At 64.1% G+C, this 15456-nt stretch overlaps 2 protein-coding genes across 2 annotated transcripts; one reads left to right on the forward strand and one right to left on the reverse strand.

The window, feature by feature from the left end:
* Positions 1-1523: 1523 nt before the first annotated feature.
* On the reverse strand, positions 1524-6946 carry CHPF (chondroitin polymerizing factor). The gene is made up of 4 exons (XM_054210185.1): positions 6547-6946; positions 4558-5122; positions 4180-4362; positions 1524-3690 (listed from the first exon to the last, which is right to left on the reverse strand). The coding sequence occupies exons 1-4, from the start codon at positions 6864-6866 to the stop codon at positions 2428-2430; spliced, it is 2331 nt and encodes a 776-aa protein (XP_054066160.1). The 5' UTR covers positions 6867-6946; the 3' UTR covers positions 1524-2427.
* A 3143-nt stretch (positions 6947-10089) lies between these two features.
* Positions 10090-15451, forward strand: TMEM198 (transmembrane protein 198). Its single transcript, XM_054210097.1, has 5 exons — positions 10090-10138; positions 12308-12558; positions 12668-13243; positions 13471-13661; positions 14132-15451. Exons 2-5 carry the CDS (start codon positions 12369-12371, stop codon positions 14276-14278), a joined length of 1104 nt encoding a protein of 367 aa, XP_054066072.1. The 5' UTR covers positions 10090-10138; positions 12308-12368; the 3' UTR covers positions 14279-15451.
* Positions 15452-15456: the final 5 nt, after the last annotated feature.

A 15456-nucleotide genomic window follows, 5' to 3' on the forward strand; every position in this document is an offset into this window, starting at 1 on the left:
CAGCAATGAGGAGACAAGAGCAACTCTATCTAGACTGCCTTGCGACGATTAAATGACAATGCAGCATTTATTTTTTGCAGCCAATTTGATTCAAAGCCGGTTTGCTTTATTACCATTTGGATACTCTTCGACCGCACCACATCCGACTCTTAGGTCTGCTTTTCGGCGGCGAAATGTATCCGTAACGCACCTGCATCCGCCTCGCTCCCTCTGTCCCAGATTCGCACTTAAAGGGAATTAAGGATGTGCTTGGGGAAGATCAAAAATAGAAATACTCAGAGCGAGCTAACAGTTATCGCCTGAAATACAATAAAATTATATTTAAACATAGATGCTCCTACACTGTGGATATGAAGACCGGAGCAGGAACATATGAATGAATCTTTGGGGAAGGCATGTCACACCGCCCAGGGGCGGTCCATGAGTCTCGCTGAGCGCTAACGGCCTGGTTAACTAACAGCGAGTAGGTGCAGTTAATTTTCTGGGGGGGTGTCTCTTTGACACGGGTGTTTCATGAACAAGTAAAATGTGATGATCAAAGGACTGGTGGGAAGAGCAGGCAGAGCCGTGAAAATCGCACCTGGAGCAGGCAGCCCGGGCAAGGGACACGGTCCCTGCTTCCCACACCGCAAATAGGAGCTGCAGGTGGCGAGACAGTCCAGGACAGGACCATGGTGCTCTGCCCGACCCAGAAACCACAAGACGGTGAGAAGGCCTGAGATGCAAAAGAGCCCAAAAAAGGATGAAATAAATGCAAAGAGGGCAGGTCGAGCCCTAATGATTCTACACAGTGCTCAGATGCGGTTTCTGGCCCAGGAATTTCCTTCAGAGCTGATCCTAGATCCTGGAGGGCAGAGCTCACCCCGCTTGGGCACCCGACCTCTGCTCCAATGTCAGCCAGGGGTCTGCCGTTACTCACGTACAGCCCACAAAGGGGACAGCACGTGTGGGGGACACACACGGATGCACCAGCCCCTCACCGCAGTGTTTTTCCATCCACAGCCAGGGAAATCTTGGTCAGCAGGACCACAAATTTACGGCACCAGGAAAGATGGGGCATTGCCCAGAGCTCAGCACGCTGCAGCGGGCACCGGGGCTTCCCGAGGCAAGGGGCTCAGCATCCTGCTGCACCACCCGTGGCTGGTAGCAGCTGGTGACGGCATGATGGCCCCGGAGGAGGTGCAGAACCCCTGCTGTGAGCCCCTGGGGGTTCAAGCTGGTATTTCCATGTGTCTGCTTGGCCCGGTGCCTCCTAGCCTGTCCCTAAGCCGATATGCTCCCCCGCTGACCTCGCTAAGGAGAGGCAGTCGTCTCCCAGCTCAGGTAGAGGATGCTGCAGGCAGCTTGGGGAATGCGGCATCCCCGTGAGGAAGCGGTGCAGCCAGTTGCAGCCAGGTTTCATACAAGCAGCCAGCACCTACGCCCACGCAGACCCCCCCTGGAAGAATCAGCCAGACCCATGGGCTCATCTCTCTGTTTTATTAGTGTAAACACCCCCCCATCCCCCTCCCTCCTCTCCCCACTATTAAATACACACCAGGAGCAGAGAGCGGCTCCTCAGTCGCTTTCTCCTTAGGAGATGCACAGCCAAACCCTCTGCCGTGCCCACCAAGCCGGGCACTGCGTCCCCCACCCCCAAGGGTGGCCCCATGTCAAGGAGGGCTCGCACCTCTGTCAGGAGGGTCTCGTCCGAGGGCTGCGACCTCCGACGTCCTATCGATACTGCAAAGGCCAAAGCGGCCTGGGTCACGGTTCCCATGGGGAGCAGCTCACGGTACGTGAATACAGCAGGATCCCCTCCAGCACCCCCTGTGCCCACCGGCCCCAGGGGCCAGGACCCCCCACCCTGACTCGCTGGGAGTGCTCCAGCTCGTTGCCAAGTGGCAAAACCCCAAAACCAATCTCCTTATTGCTCTTTTGGGGTGGGACGTGTCCCATCCTGCTGTCCCTGCGCGACCGGGTCAATGCACCAAAGGAACAAGGCGCACAGCCCTGTCCTGGGGTGCTGGGGGAACCACGTGGGATCACCCCCAGCCCCATGTCAGTCACAGCCCCACACCAGGGGGGCCTTGGGCTCTGCGTGCTCCCGGTTGAGGGGGGACAGCAAAGGACAGGGCAGCCCATCGCCTCCCCACTGGGCAGCGGAGCAAGGACGGAGGGATGGGGCCAGTGGCAGCAGCTCTGGGGTGAGAAGCTGGGTGTCCCACCTCATCCCGGGGTCTGCACAGCCATGGCCGCTCTGGAAGGACCTGGGCACCCCAAGCTGGCAGACCCCGGCCCAAGCAGCCCCAGTGGGATGAGTCAGGAGCTCGGGCACCAGCAATCCCTGCAGACGCCAGGAAGAGGAAGACAAATTTGGGCAGCAGAAAAGGTGGGACGGGCAGGCAGGCAGGGCACAGCAGGACCAGCCCCTCCGCACCCCAGGGCTCAGGTGCTGTTCCCTTGTTCCTGCTCAAAAAGCACCATGGCCAGCTGAGAGCGAGAGCCTACGCCCTCCAGGCTGCTCTGCATGCAGCGGTGGTAGATCTCCTCACTGAGCCGGGGGTTGCAGGCCTGGTGCCGGTAACGCTGCAGCAAGGCAGGCTCCACAGCCCGGAAGACGTGCAGGTTGGAGTACTTGATGAACATGTCGTAGATGTCCAGGGTCTCCAGGATGTCCTCGTTCTCCTGCACATCACCCGCCATGCGGGTGCGTGCCGCCATGTAGTCGGCATTGTAGAAGCAGGCTTCATGGAAGACGTCGCGGTCGAAGCGCCCCGCGTCCCGCAGCAGGTCCAGCGTAGGGGGCGGCACCTGGTTGTGGTAGGCAATGGCTGGGTTGTAGCCCTGGAAGTGGATGGGGAAGAAGACCTGCCAGTTGTTGATGGTGTTCATCCGGCAACGGTTCAGGAAGTCAACAGTGACCTCTGTCCCCACACCGGCCACAAAGAAAAGTGTGTCTACGGGATGCTTCTTGGAGATGATGTCCATGACCTTGATTTGGGAGGGTGCGTCTGTCTTGACGCTGATCCACGGGATCTTCACCTCTGCATACTTGTGCTCGTACTCAGTGATCTGGGCCTTCACAGAGGCAAAGATGTCATTCTGGGTTACCTGCTGGGCCTCAAAGGGGTCATAGATGAACAGGAAGGTGAGTACTGCGTTCTCGCTGCTCTCAAAGGCAGCCGCCGCGTAAGCCTCCAAAAAGCGGGCAGCATGGTCCCGGTCATGGGCAGTCAGTGGCAGGATGACGTTGATGCGGCTGGCCTCGGTCACATAGGGCATGGGGATGATCTCCACCTCGCTGAGGGGCCGCACCAGGTGCACGCGCTTGGTGACGGAGCGGCTGTGACCCTTCTGGGTGACCACCTCCACTTGGAGGTCCAGTGTGTACTCCATGCCACGTGTCGGGTCGAAGCGCCGGTACCCATTCACCAGCTGCTGCTTGCGGACGTGAAGGACTGGCTGGTACTTGCGGTTCAGCTCCTCCATAGCCGTCGCCACCACGTCGGCCACGTCAGCCAGGTCTGCGCCGCGCAGCTCACACTTGGGGGAGCCGTCCACGCAGGCGTAGACCTGCTCCTCTGTGAAATAGTCCCAGCGCAGCACCTCGAAGCGGGTTTTGGGCTGGAAGGGTGGTGGTATACCAATAGGCCATGTGGCACCATGGTCCCCGTCGGCAGACAGGCTGCTGGCATTCTGGATCTCCAGCTGCAAGAGGAGAGACGGAGGAGTGAGAGTCAAGGCGGGTACAGGTAGGTCTTCCAGCTCTGGTAGCATCACGCTGCCTCCCAATACTCAAAGACTGGCCACTCCTGGCCCAAAGAGCAGCACCAGAACAACTCTACTTTCAGCCCGACTCCAGTCAGCACCTCAGGTTTCCTCCTAACAGCACCCCGAATGCAGCACACCACCTCCATCAGCAGGATCCACACCCTCTCCCACCCTGCCCGGCCTTCGCTGGTGGACCTCAGCACCTTGCTGGCTCCATCACTCTGAACCATCACTGCAGCTCCAGGATCCATCCAGGACCAAAGCTGCTCATACCCTGAGCAGCCACATGAGCTCAGATGATGCCATTCCACAGCAGCTCCAGGTGAGAAACCCTCATTTTAGAGCAGTGAGGTGACACGGAATGACCAGAAAGCCTACGGGGATGACAGAAGGAGCCCAGACCCTCCCAGCTAAGCAAGGTCTCACCTGGAGCTGCTGGATCTCCTGGTACGTCCTCTCCAGCTCCACCTGTGCGAAGTACTTGTGCAGCCGGTACATCTGGAGGGGATCCAGCACGGGATGGACAGTGAAGGCACTCTGGAAACGGAGGTCGGTCTCCCGCTCAGGGTCCACGTTCTTCCCGAGCTCGAAGTAGTGGTAATGGAGGCCCTGCACCAGCCAGAAGAAACAGGTCACAGCCAGCCCTGACCCATGCTCCCACCCCACCAGCTGCCAGCACAGCAAGTCCAAAGGATGACAGGGCACTAGGGCTGGTCCCCCAGGCCCTAGGAGCCCCTGAGAAGGCAGGGAAACACACTGGGGCAGGACCGGTCTCCTGGAGTCCATCTCCACCACAGGACCTACCTCGTGCTCCTCGGCACAGTTGATGCCCGTGTAGTCGATGATGCAGCGGCCCAGCCACTCATCCGGCCGGGCGCTGAGGATGTCGTTGCGACAGCTCTCCAGGTGGTGCTGCAGGAGCAGGAGGAGGCTTCGGGATAGCAGGTAGCCGAAACCCCCATAGCAGTAGCGTCCCTCCGTGTCCCCACCAATGAATTCCTCGGGACGGCCCAGGTAAAGATGGGTGTCGATGCTGAGGTGGGCGACCAGGCGGCTGATGCGGTGTGCCTCTGTGTAGGTATCGTCCTGCACCAGGAAGAACCAGTCGAAGTCATTCACATAGTGGTCCAGAAGGTACCTGATGGTCTGGTACATGTTCCAGATGGGCCGCTCGTCACTGTGCGTCACCACCGTCATGCCGTGGGGCACCTTGCGGCCCCGCGTGCCCGTGAAGTACACCAGGCGCTCCAGGCGGTGGGCCAGTGTGCGGTTGACGGCCACCCCCAGCGTGTTCAGCGTGCTTTTGGAGGTCAGCACACCGACGAAGAGCCGCTGCCGCATCCCCAGCTCCGTGCTGATGTACCGGGTCCTGCAGGAAGGAGAGGACGTCTGGCCCCGGGGCTCTGCACCCCACCGTGGCCCGGACCCTCCCTGCCCCCCCCAAGTTGTGCCAACCTCAGTTCCTCTGCAGGAACCACTCCTGGGCTTGCAACCACACACACAAGACATTGCCCCAGCAGCACCAGCTGCCAGCAGCACCCCTGGGCCAGAGGCACAGCAGAGCACCCCGCTGAGGTCCTCCCCAATTCTGAGACCAAGGGAGACCTTGTCTTCCCGTGAGCTGGCCAGCCCAGCTCAAATCAGAGGCTTGACAAAGACTGGGTGCAGCCAGAACAGGGGAACAGGGCTGCGTGTCCCAGCCCTAGCGGGGCCACCACCTGCCAGGCACACCACCATGCAGCCAGCCCCGGACAGGACAGCTGAGCTGGGAAGCACCTTCCCACCGCGCCGCTCTCAGGCAGGCAGGCAGGAGAGACCGTGCTGCCTTCCCCAAGGAAGCCACCCACCCCAGCAGGGCCTGAAGCCAGCATGGGGCCAGCCATGTCCCCCTCCCCGCCACAGCCCCCAGCTGCCCCCCTCACAATGACTTCCAGGTTCAATTCTTCCAGCCCGGCGCAGCAGCAGGAAGCGACTCCCCCCCGGCCCCCAGCCGCCGCCTGGCACACACTGGCCCCATTCAGCCCCCTCCATCCGCCCACCGCCTCGCTGGGACAAGGAAGCCCTTTCACTGCCTGCTCCCCGTCATCCCGGGGCCGCCGGGACAGGCCACGGCCGGCCCCAGAGCAGGCTGGAGTTTGCAGTGTTGAGTGGGGGGGACATGCCACCGCAGGAAGGGTCCCTGCTAGGGCAGGACAGGAGAGGGGCCGGGGCAGGGTGCCCGTCAGCACATGCTGCAGCAGGCAACCTTTGCACAGCAGGCAGCAGCGAGGGCATAAGGCTCTTCCGGGGGCTCCTGAGGTGGGAAGGGGGGGTAAGGAGAAAGAAGGGTGGCGGGGAGGAAGGGGAGCAGCAGGGAAAGGCGCTTGCAGTGAGAAAAATCCAGCTGCAGCCCTGGGTGGCTGTAAGGGGGGGTGGGAAAGCACACTGCCGGGTCACTTGTAAAGCCCCCCAGCACTGAACCAGCAGGCAGGGGCAGACAGGGAGCCCCCCAGCACCGGACCAGCGGGCAGGCAGGGACAGGCAGCCCCCCAGCACTGTCCCAAAAGACAGGCAGGGAGCGCCCCAGCTCCGGACCAGCGGGCAGGCAGCCCCCCAGCTCCGGACCAGGGGGCAGGCAGGGGCAAGCAGCCCCCCAGCACCGGCCTGGCAGCCACACACCCACATCCGACCACCCCAAGGCTCGGGCACAGCCACTCCCGTCTAAAGCCCCGTGAGCGCCGTCGGCCCGTCCTCCGCCGGTACCGCGGAGGCCCAGCTCCCCCCGTCCCGTCCCGCCGCGGTCCCCCCCCGCACCTGACGGCCTTCTTGGCGGCCCTGCCGGGGCTGGGCGGGCGGTAGGGCACGACGCGGGGCTCCCAGCTGTCGGCGCCCAGGCCGGCGGGCACGGCGTTGGGCCTGCGCACCGCGTTGCCGTTGGTGTTGGCGGGGCCGGGGGGAAGAGCGGGGCCGCCGCCGCCGCCGTCGGGGCGCGGGCGGGCGTCGGAGCGCGGCGGAGGCCCGCAGGGCTCCTCCACCCAGGTGACGCTGAGCAGGCTGAGGGTGAAGCCCAGCGAGACGCCGATGGCCACCGGCCCGGCGGGCCGCAGCACCGACAGCACCAGCGAGAGCCGCATGGCCGGCACCGACCGGGGAGCGGGGGACGGGACCGGGGGATGGAGGCGGCTCCGGCTGCCGCTGCCGCTGGCGGCGCCGCCGTCCGACGTGTCACCCCTGAGCCCCGCCCCGTCGAGGCGTCACGGCGGGCGGCCCGCCCTCGGCCAATGGGCCGCGCTCGCAGCGGCGCGTCACGGGGCTGGGGGGGGGGGGGGCGGGGCGAGGTTGCTAGGAGACGACGGGGACGGGGTACCCCCCCCCTCCCCACTCCGGTCCCCCGCCCTCCTCCATGTGGGGCGGGGGGCGAGCCCCTCCGAGGTGGCCCGGTGGCCCTGGCACGTTGTCCTCCCTGGGCGGGGGGGGGGGGGGGGGGGGGCGAGGAGGGGGGCGGCGGGGCCCCGCCGCCCCCCTCCTCGCCCCCCCCCCCGCCCAGGGCAACTCCATGAATTCCTTCTTTAGTATCATTAATGTTAATTATCTAGTCTTATTCCAGTAAATCGCGGCTCGAAGACCTTTGGACGCAGGGCAGCAAACCCACCCCGCCACCCCGCCCCGGGGAAGAAGGAGTTCCCAACAGCAGGGACCCTTATCCTGCCAGTCAAAAGATGGACATGGACCTGTTGGAGCGGGTCCAGAGGAGGTCCACGGAGATGATGAGAGGGCTGGAGCACCTCTGCTGTGAGGACAGGCTGAGAGGGTTGGGGTTGTTCAGCCTGGAGAAGAGAAGGCTCCGGGGAGACCTTATAGCCCCTTCCAGTACCTAAAGGGTGCCTACAGGAAAGCTGGGGAGGGACTCTATGAGGGAGTGTAGCAATGGGATGAGGGCTAATGGTTTTAAACTGAAGGAGGGTAGATTTAGATTAGATATTAGGAAGAAATTCTTTGCTGTGAGGGTGGGGAGGCACTGGAAGAGGTTGCCGAGAGAAACTGTGGATGCCCCATCCCTGGAAGTGTTCAAGGCCAGGCTGGATGGGGCTTTGAGCAGCCTGGTCTAGTGGGAGGTGTCCCTGCCTATGGCAGGGGGGTTGGAACTAGATGGTCTTTAAGGTCCCTTGCAAGCCAAACCATTCTATGATTCTAAAATGGGACCAAAGAGCTCCTCCAGCTGGGGCCGGGTCACTGTCCCACTATGGGCTGTCTGCAGCACAGAGCCACCGTGGCCACCAGAGAGAGCCCCTGGGCAGACAGAGCTGGAGGAACCGGCTCAGGACAGAGTTTGCCACACGCACGGAGCCTCCGGGCGTGGGAATGATCCAACCCAGAAGCCCCAAAGCCAGCAGCCCTACACAGCCACTCGGCGCCAGGCATTACTGAATAAGGACAAGGAGGAGGACCCAGCCTTTCCGCCCATTCCCAGCCTGTGGCTCCGCTTCCAGCAGCCTCCCAGCCGTTGGGGCTCTCAAATGCCCCTGGATTTACTCTGGCTGGTGGGGAGCCCATTCCACCCTCCCTGTGAAACACAGCCCTCCTGTCCCGGGGAGCACCGACAGCCACAGAGCACGGCAGGGCAGCGAGAGCAGGCGGGAGCCCGCTTGGCTCCAGGGTCTCTTTCATTTTCTGGAACAAAGCAGCCTGTTTTCATCAGGAAGCGGTTGGCAGCATCCCACCCCCCAGAGATACAGGACCATCATCCAAACTCAGCTCATTTTCATAGGCCTTTTTCTCCTCAATAGGCCAAGGCGAGCAATAGGCAAAGGCGGTCATGTGGACGGCAGTTTAATGAAGAACATATAAAAACTAGAAACAGAAGGAACGCGATGGGACGAGGAGATGCCAGAAGGGAAGAGATGCAGAAGTAAGAAATGAGCAGAGATTTTCCATGGACAAGGGCCAAAAAGCAGGCGTGATCGTAAACAACCAAAGTCGCCTGTTTTATGTATGCAGAGAAACGTGTTACAAATAGATGCATTTGATTTCCTTTACGGGTTGGAATATTTGATATTGGTCACCTTATACAAGCCCAGGTGATTTTACAGGAGTGATAAGAGAGGTTTCACTCTGAAATGACCCTGTTGATTTGAGCTTGTGTTTAGATAGAGATGCAGATGGGAGAAAGTACTGAAGTTTTCAGAAATAAGACTTCAGAAATAAGACTCTGAGCTCAGGAAAACTGCATGGAGATGAAGCTGTGGGAACACCAAACACCTCCCCAGGGCTCACTGGGGCAGTGGCCGAGCCCGGGGGCCCCCGTGCCCGGCCCCAGGAGGTCCCATGCAGGAAGCAGGCAGTGGGCAGCAGCGCCGTTCCTCCGGCAGCCCCCTCACGGCCCCCCACCAGCTGCAGCTCCCGCCTTTGTCTCCCCGCATTGGCGTGGGGCTGGGAAGGGGCTGCCAGGGGAACGGCTGCTGTTGCCAAGAGACTTTTTCCTGCCAGCGTTTCCCGGGGGTCTCTGGGTGCCACAGCCAGGAGGTGCCAGCTCTGGGGAGCTCTGCAGAGCGCCACGTCCTCCCACCTACCCACTGCGCCTGCATCTCCCGGCAGCTGGCAGGGGGATGGGCAGGCAGCCTCTATAGGTGCCACATACGTGCGTGTGGTTGCCCCCTCCAAGTGCAGATGCTGCCGTCCCCGTGGCCACGGCACAAGCCCCTGTGTGCTCTCTTGAAGTGTGCTCTCAGGTGTGTACCGGCAGCACAACCCGGTCCACACCATGCTCCGGTGGGTTTCACGCCCGCACCCCATACCCCTTCCGTCCCCTGGGCACGGTGCCCAGGGGCCTGCAGCCCCTGCAGCACCTTTCCCCGGCGCACGCTGTGCCACATGCTGCACACGTGGCCTTGTCCGGGCTCCCCGGTGCATGGCCCCGTGCAGCCCCGGTGCATGGCTCAGTGCATGGCTCAGCACGTGGCCCGGTGCATGCCATGCTGCCCTGCTGCACACTCCAGTGCCTACTCCGGTGCTTGCCCGGCGCCCACCCCCGTACACAGCCCGGTGCACCCCCAGTGCCTGGCTCCGCGCAGGGCCTGGAGCACGGTGCTGCTCTGCTGCACCCCCTGCTGCACACCCCGGTGCCCGGCCCGGTGCACGCCGTGCCGCCCCGCTGCACACCGGGTGCACGGCCCGGTGCAGGCCCCGCCCCCTCGGTAAGCCCCCCCCCCCGGTAAGGCCACGCCCCCTCTCCCTGAGAGGCCCCGCCCCCTTCCGAGCGTCGCGGTGACGCGTCGCGGTGACGTCAGGCGGAGCTGTCCGCTCAGCACCGGGCGGCGGGGCCGCCCCGCCGGCATGCGCGGGGGCCGGGGCCGGGAGCGCCGGGCGCCGCCGCGGGGCCGCCGCCGCTGCGGGGCCGGGAGCGCAGGTGGGAGCGGGCGGGGCGGGGCGGGGCGGGGCTCTGCGGGGGGGCGGGGGCACCACGTGGGGGGTCCGGCGGGCGGGGGGCGCTCCGGTCCCCGCGAGGGGAAGCGGTCGGGCACTCGGCTCCCGGGCTCCCCCCGCGTCCCGGGGAGAGAGCGCGATGGCCGGGACGGGCGTGCGGGGCCCGGCGGGGAGCCCCCGGGACCCCCGCCCCGAACAAAGAGAGGGGCGGAGCGGCCCCGCGGCCCGGCGGCCCTTGCGGCCGTCGCTTAGCAACGCCGCGCCCGCCCCGCCGGCCCCGGGCCCGGCAGCCCCGGCGGGGGGCGATGGGGACGGCCCGGCGGGGGGCGGGGGGGAGCGCGACCCGGTGGGGCCGGGCCCCGAGCGCTGCCCCCCGGGTCCCCGTCGCGCTGTGCACTACGGAGCAGGGCGGGGGGCCCGGGGCAGGCGGCGGCGGGGGGCCCGGGGCGACGGGGAGGGCGGCAGCAGGTGGGTAAGTCCCGGCGCCAATGAGCAGGCGCTGGGCTCCCCTAGCAACAGTGCCCGCGCCAATGGGCGCCGGCAGCTGCCTGCAACGCTGCCTGCAACCCCGCCGGAGACCGGGTTTTCCCAGGCGACCCTTCCCTGCTGCCCCGGCACACACATGGCGTGGGTTGAGGGGCAGAGAGCAGCGCCTCGCTGGTCTACCAGCCATCCCACGCCATGCCATCCCATCCCACGCCATGCGGTGCCATGCCATGCCATGTGGTGCCATGCCATGCCATGCCATCCCACACCATGCCATGCCACACCATGCCATGCCACACAATGCCCACACCGGCCAGCCGGCCGTGCCATGCCCCATCTGCGTCCCCCTCAGCCCAGCCGGCCAGCAAAGCTGTGCTTTCGCCCCACACAGCATCCCCCGTCCCTGTTGGGGCACCCAGGGCCAGTGTGTCGCTCCCGGGCTCCCGGGTTAAAGTCCAATCCTGCTTAGCATCCCCCTCCTCCCCCGGGGGGGCTCAGGACAGGTGGGCAGGGGGCCAGCGCCCGGCTGCCTGCTCCGTGCCCGCCTGCTTTCCCAGGATTAGGCACCGTGCTTGGCTTCCCCGGGGGATTTGGCCTGGCTGGTGTTTCCTTCCCCAGCCAGAGGGAGGGAGGAGGCTGGTGGTGGGGGAAGAAGTGCCAGTGGAGCCCGTCCCGGGCAGCAGTGAGGTGCCGGGCAATGGGGAGCCATGACCGCAGCCCTTCTTTCCATCCCCTTCTCGGTGCTCTGGTTTTGTCAGCCGTCCTGAGCCGGCTGCTTTAATGTGGCACTTGGAAGGACTGGCGCTGGCATGGTGACAATAAACACATCCTTAAACCAACCGAGCCTGGAAAGGGACCAGGGGAGCAAAGGGATGCTGGAACTGGCTCCAGGTGGGAGTGGGCAGACGGCCGCTGTAATTAGGCTTAAGCTGGAGCTGGATCAGTCTTTGCGGGGGATTATGACCCCTCTGTCTGCGTAGGCACTGCAGGGGGCCCGGCCACTGCCTGCTCGGCGTCCCGGCACGGCTGTGGCATTACAGGTGAGCCCTTGGGGAAGGGGCAGCGCCAGCCAGGGCTGGTCCCCCTCCGGCCTTGTGGGTCAGCGTGGGAGAGCTGGATCCAGTGTGGGGGCCTGCTTTGTTTTTACAAGGACACTGGGAGCTAGAGCAGGGATGAAAAATAGCCAGAAATATGATTAGAGGATTGGAGAAAATGCCTTGGAGTACAAGCTTTAAGAGCTCAATCTGTTTAGCCTATAAAAATAGAAGACTGAGGGGTGACTTAATTACCAAGCATAATTACTTCACAGGCAGAAAATACCCGGTAGTGGAAGTCTCCCTTTAATCGAGCAGGGAAAGGGCGCCGGAGAGCCAGGGGCAGGGAATTGAAGCCGCAGACAAATTATAAAGTGTCGCATCCCGTCAGCAAAGCTCCCCGGGGGTGCAGGCGGGCTCCCTGGGGACAGTGCATCCCTGCAGCCACCCGTTGGGTGACAATCTGTGCCCCCACAGCCCCCGCGGATGAGGCTGTTCCCTCATTCGCTCCCTTCCCACCTGGGTAGCGAGGGCCCGGAGCGAGTTTTTCAGCGTCTGGGTGCTGAGTGGTGGGCATCGTCATTGAGCACATGCCAGTGGTGCCTCCAACCCCCTTTTCTCTCTCTCGCCAGCCGGGGCGGGTGGCAGGGTGCAGTTTTGCCAGCGAGCCATGGGGCAGGAGCGGAGATTTTGATGCCTCTCCCGGGAGTCCCCAGAGCCATGACTGCAACTGTGCAGACGCTGCGGTTCAAGCTGCTGCCGCACGAGCCGGGCCAGGAGTGGGGGCACAACTGCCAGCAGGAAATTGAGCGTCGCTACCAGGTGGTGCCCTCGGTGGTGTGTGCCATGTGCTGCCTCTTCGGCATCATCTACTGCTTCTTCGGTGAGCCAGGCCAGGCCGGCGGTTGGTGGGGCAAGTGGGGAGAAGGGCAAGGGGGAGCCAGGGGGGGGTGCTGGCCATCCACCCCCTGACTGCGGTGGTCTCTCCACAGGCTACCGCTGCTTCAAGGCCGTCATGTTCCTGACGGGGCTGATGTTTGGCTCCATCATCATCTTCATGCTGTGCTACAAGGAGCGGGTGCTGGACACGCAGCTGAGCGTGGAGGCCTCGGTGGGCATCGGGCTGGGCATTGGGGTCCTGTGCGGGCTGGTCACCATGCTGGTGCGCAGCGTCGGCCTCTTCATGGTGGGGCTGCTCCTGGGGCTACTGCTGGCGGTGGCCACGCTGGTGGTGATGGAGCAGTTCTACCACCCACCAACGGTGTGGATCCCCATCGCGCTGCTCCTGGGTGTGGGGATGCTCTTCGCCGTCCTCACCCTGCAGTGGCAGCGCTTCTTCACCACCCTCTCCACCGCCGTCTTCGGCAGCGCCATCATGACCGTCACCGTCGACTACTTCATCGAGCTCTTCCTCCTGGTGCAGTACATCTACGAGCGCATCAAGGTGGCCCCCGCTCGCCCCGTGTGCTGGTACAGCTGGGTCATCCTGGGTGTCTGGCCGCTCCTCACCATGCTGGGTGTCCTGGTCCAGTGGAAAGTCACGGCTGAGGGCTACTCCCACACAGAAGGTGTGTGTGGGCTGGCGGAGATGGACATGGCACGGGGTGGAGGGGGGAATTGGGGGGCCTGGGGCGGAGGTTCCCAGCACCTGGTTTGCGTGCACAGATAAGGGGTTTGGATTCTATGGAGGCACAGCGCTCAAGGGGAGGCCTGGGCGTGCAAAGCTGGGGCTGGTTTGGGTGCAGGGAGGGTTTTGGGGTGCTCCCCGGTGCTCACAGGCCCCTCTACCCTTCAGTGATCATCAGCCGGCAGCAGCGCCGCGTGCAGCTGATGCGCATCAAGCAGCGGGAAGACCGAAAGGAGAAGAAGAAGAAGCGGAGGCCCCACCACCCACCACCCCACCAGCACAAAGCCCACCCGCCCGAGCCCGCCTACCGCCGCAAGCCCAACCCCGTGCGCCGCTTCGATGGGGACGTGCTCTCCCCCGTGAGTCCCGCGCCCAGGGTAGAGATCTCCCCCGGCCTCCGCGGCCCTTCCTTCTCCATGTGGGTGGGCTGGGGCGCGGAGAGGGGAGAGGTGCCTGGGTGCCAGCCGCCATCCAAGCTCCTCGAGGGACAAGGCTGGGGTGTCCCAGGGACCGGGCAACTCAGAAGGAGCTGAGCTGGGATGTGCCCACCATGGAGCACTTCAGCCTTTGCAAGCAAATGTAAACTGGTGGCCAAAAGCACTGCGGCCGCAGTAGAAACGGGTGTTGGGCAAGGTGCGAAGTGTGCGCCCAGGGAAGGGATGGGGCTGTGCGCCCTGCTGCGGCCCACCCCCAGAGGGCCCGAGTGCTGGGGCGGGTGGGATTGCAGAGGGCTGGTGCTGGGGGGCTGCTGCAGAGCTCAGGGTGGGGTGGGATGGAGTGGGCCAGGAGCAGAGCCCCCCTCACTTTCTGTTCCCCCTTTCTCAAGCAGAGCTACATCCAGAGTTTCCGAGAGCGGCAGACGGGACCGTCCCTGAACAGCCTCATCGCCAGCTCCCACGCTGTGGTGGACCTGGACTATGACTGCAGCTCCACCGTGCCCCTCACCACGGGCTCCGGCCCCGCCGTGCGGGTATAAGCCAACCCAGTGACCTCGAGTGACACCAGCACCCCAGCCTGCTCCGACAGACCCCCTGGGACAGGCGGGGCTGTGCCCTCAGCCCCGGGCAGCCATGCATCCTCAGGGATGCGGATGGAGACCCTTCCTGGGGACGTGTGGGACTTGGCTGGGCAAGGCCCGGCTGCCAGCCGGGTCCAGAGGTGCTGGGGGGAGCCCTCCGGGAAGGCCTCAGACCAAGGACTGGGGACACCAGCACCTGTGGACATGTGGTGCGAACGGCTCTGCTGGGTTGGGGGGTCCCTGAGCCCCCACTGCTGCGTGTTTCCCCACATCCCGGGCATTCTCATCCTGCATCCCAACATTGCCCTCCCCATATTTGAGTCCCCCTTCCCCGAAAGCAGCTCCCTGCGCCTGCCCCCACCCCATCGCACCCCCCAGCAACTCCCCAAGTGCCTGTGCCCCACGTCCCTTCCTCAATGAGCAGGTCCCACAGCCCTTGCCCCCCCCAGGGACTCCCCTGAGCATGTGCGCCCCGTCCCACCCTGGCCCCGAGAGCAGCTCCCAGGTAGCGCTTCCCAAAACTTGCCTCCTCAGAAGATCCCCCTGCCCTAGCCACGCTCCCTGCCCCCCAGAGTGGCTCGCCTCCCCCCTGTTTTCCGAGCTGGACCGGGGTGGTCGTGGGGCAGAGGCTGCCAGCGCCAGGTGGTTCCTGGGGTGATGCTGGCAAGTGGTGCCTGTCCCGCGGGAGCTGCGTTGGCGGGATGCACCATCCACCCCACAATGTTTTAATGGGAGACAGGACACTGGACCAGCCTTTGGGCAGAGGCTGGACTGCCTCAGGGACGCGGAGACCCCTGCAGCGTCAGAGGCCGTCGCCGTTTTGTTGGCGACTGGATTTTATAGTGGCCAGGGGGGATCCTGGGGTCGAGCTGAGCCTCTGGCCGGGGCAGGGCAGGGCAGGAGCCCCCGCCCAGAGCACGGCTGTGGACAGAGGCTCCCGCCTTGTATATATTTCTCTTGCTGTGATTTGTATTAATTTATTACGGAGTGAGCCAGGAATTCCCCATGGCCAGGCAGGCAGGATGGTGCCGAGACTGGACTGGGGTGCCCCCCTGCTTTGGGAGCCCCCTCCAGCCCAGCCCAGCCGGCCCCGCTGCCCCGGGAACTGCATGTTTCTGCCAGGCGCCCCGTCCCCG

This window comes from Rissa tridactyla, chromosome 7 (assembly GCF_028500815.1).
Source record: "Rissa tridactyla isolate bRisTri1 chromosome 7, bRisTri1.patW.cur.20221130, whole genome shotgun sequence".
Classification (NCBI taxonomy): Eukaryota; Metazoa; Chordata; class Aves; order Charadriiformes; family Laridae; genus Rissa; species Rissa tridactyla.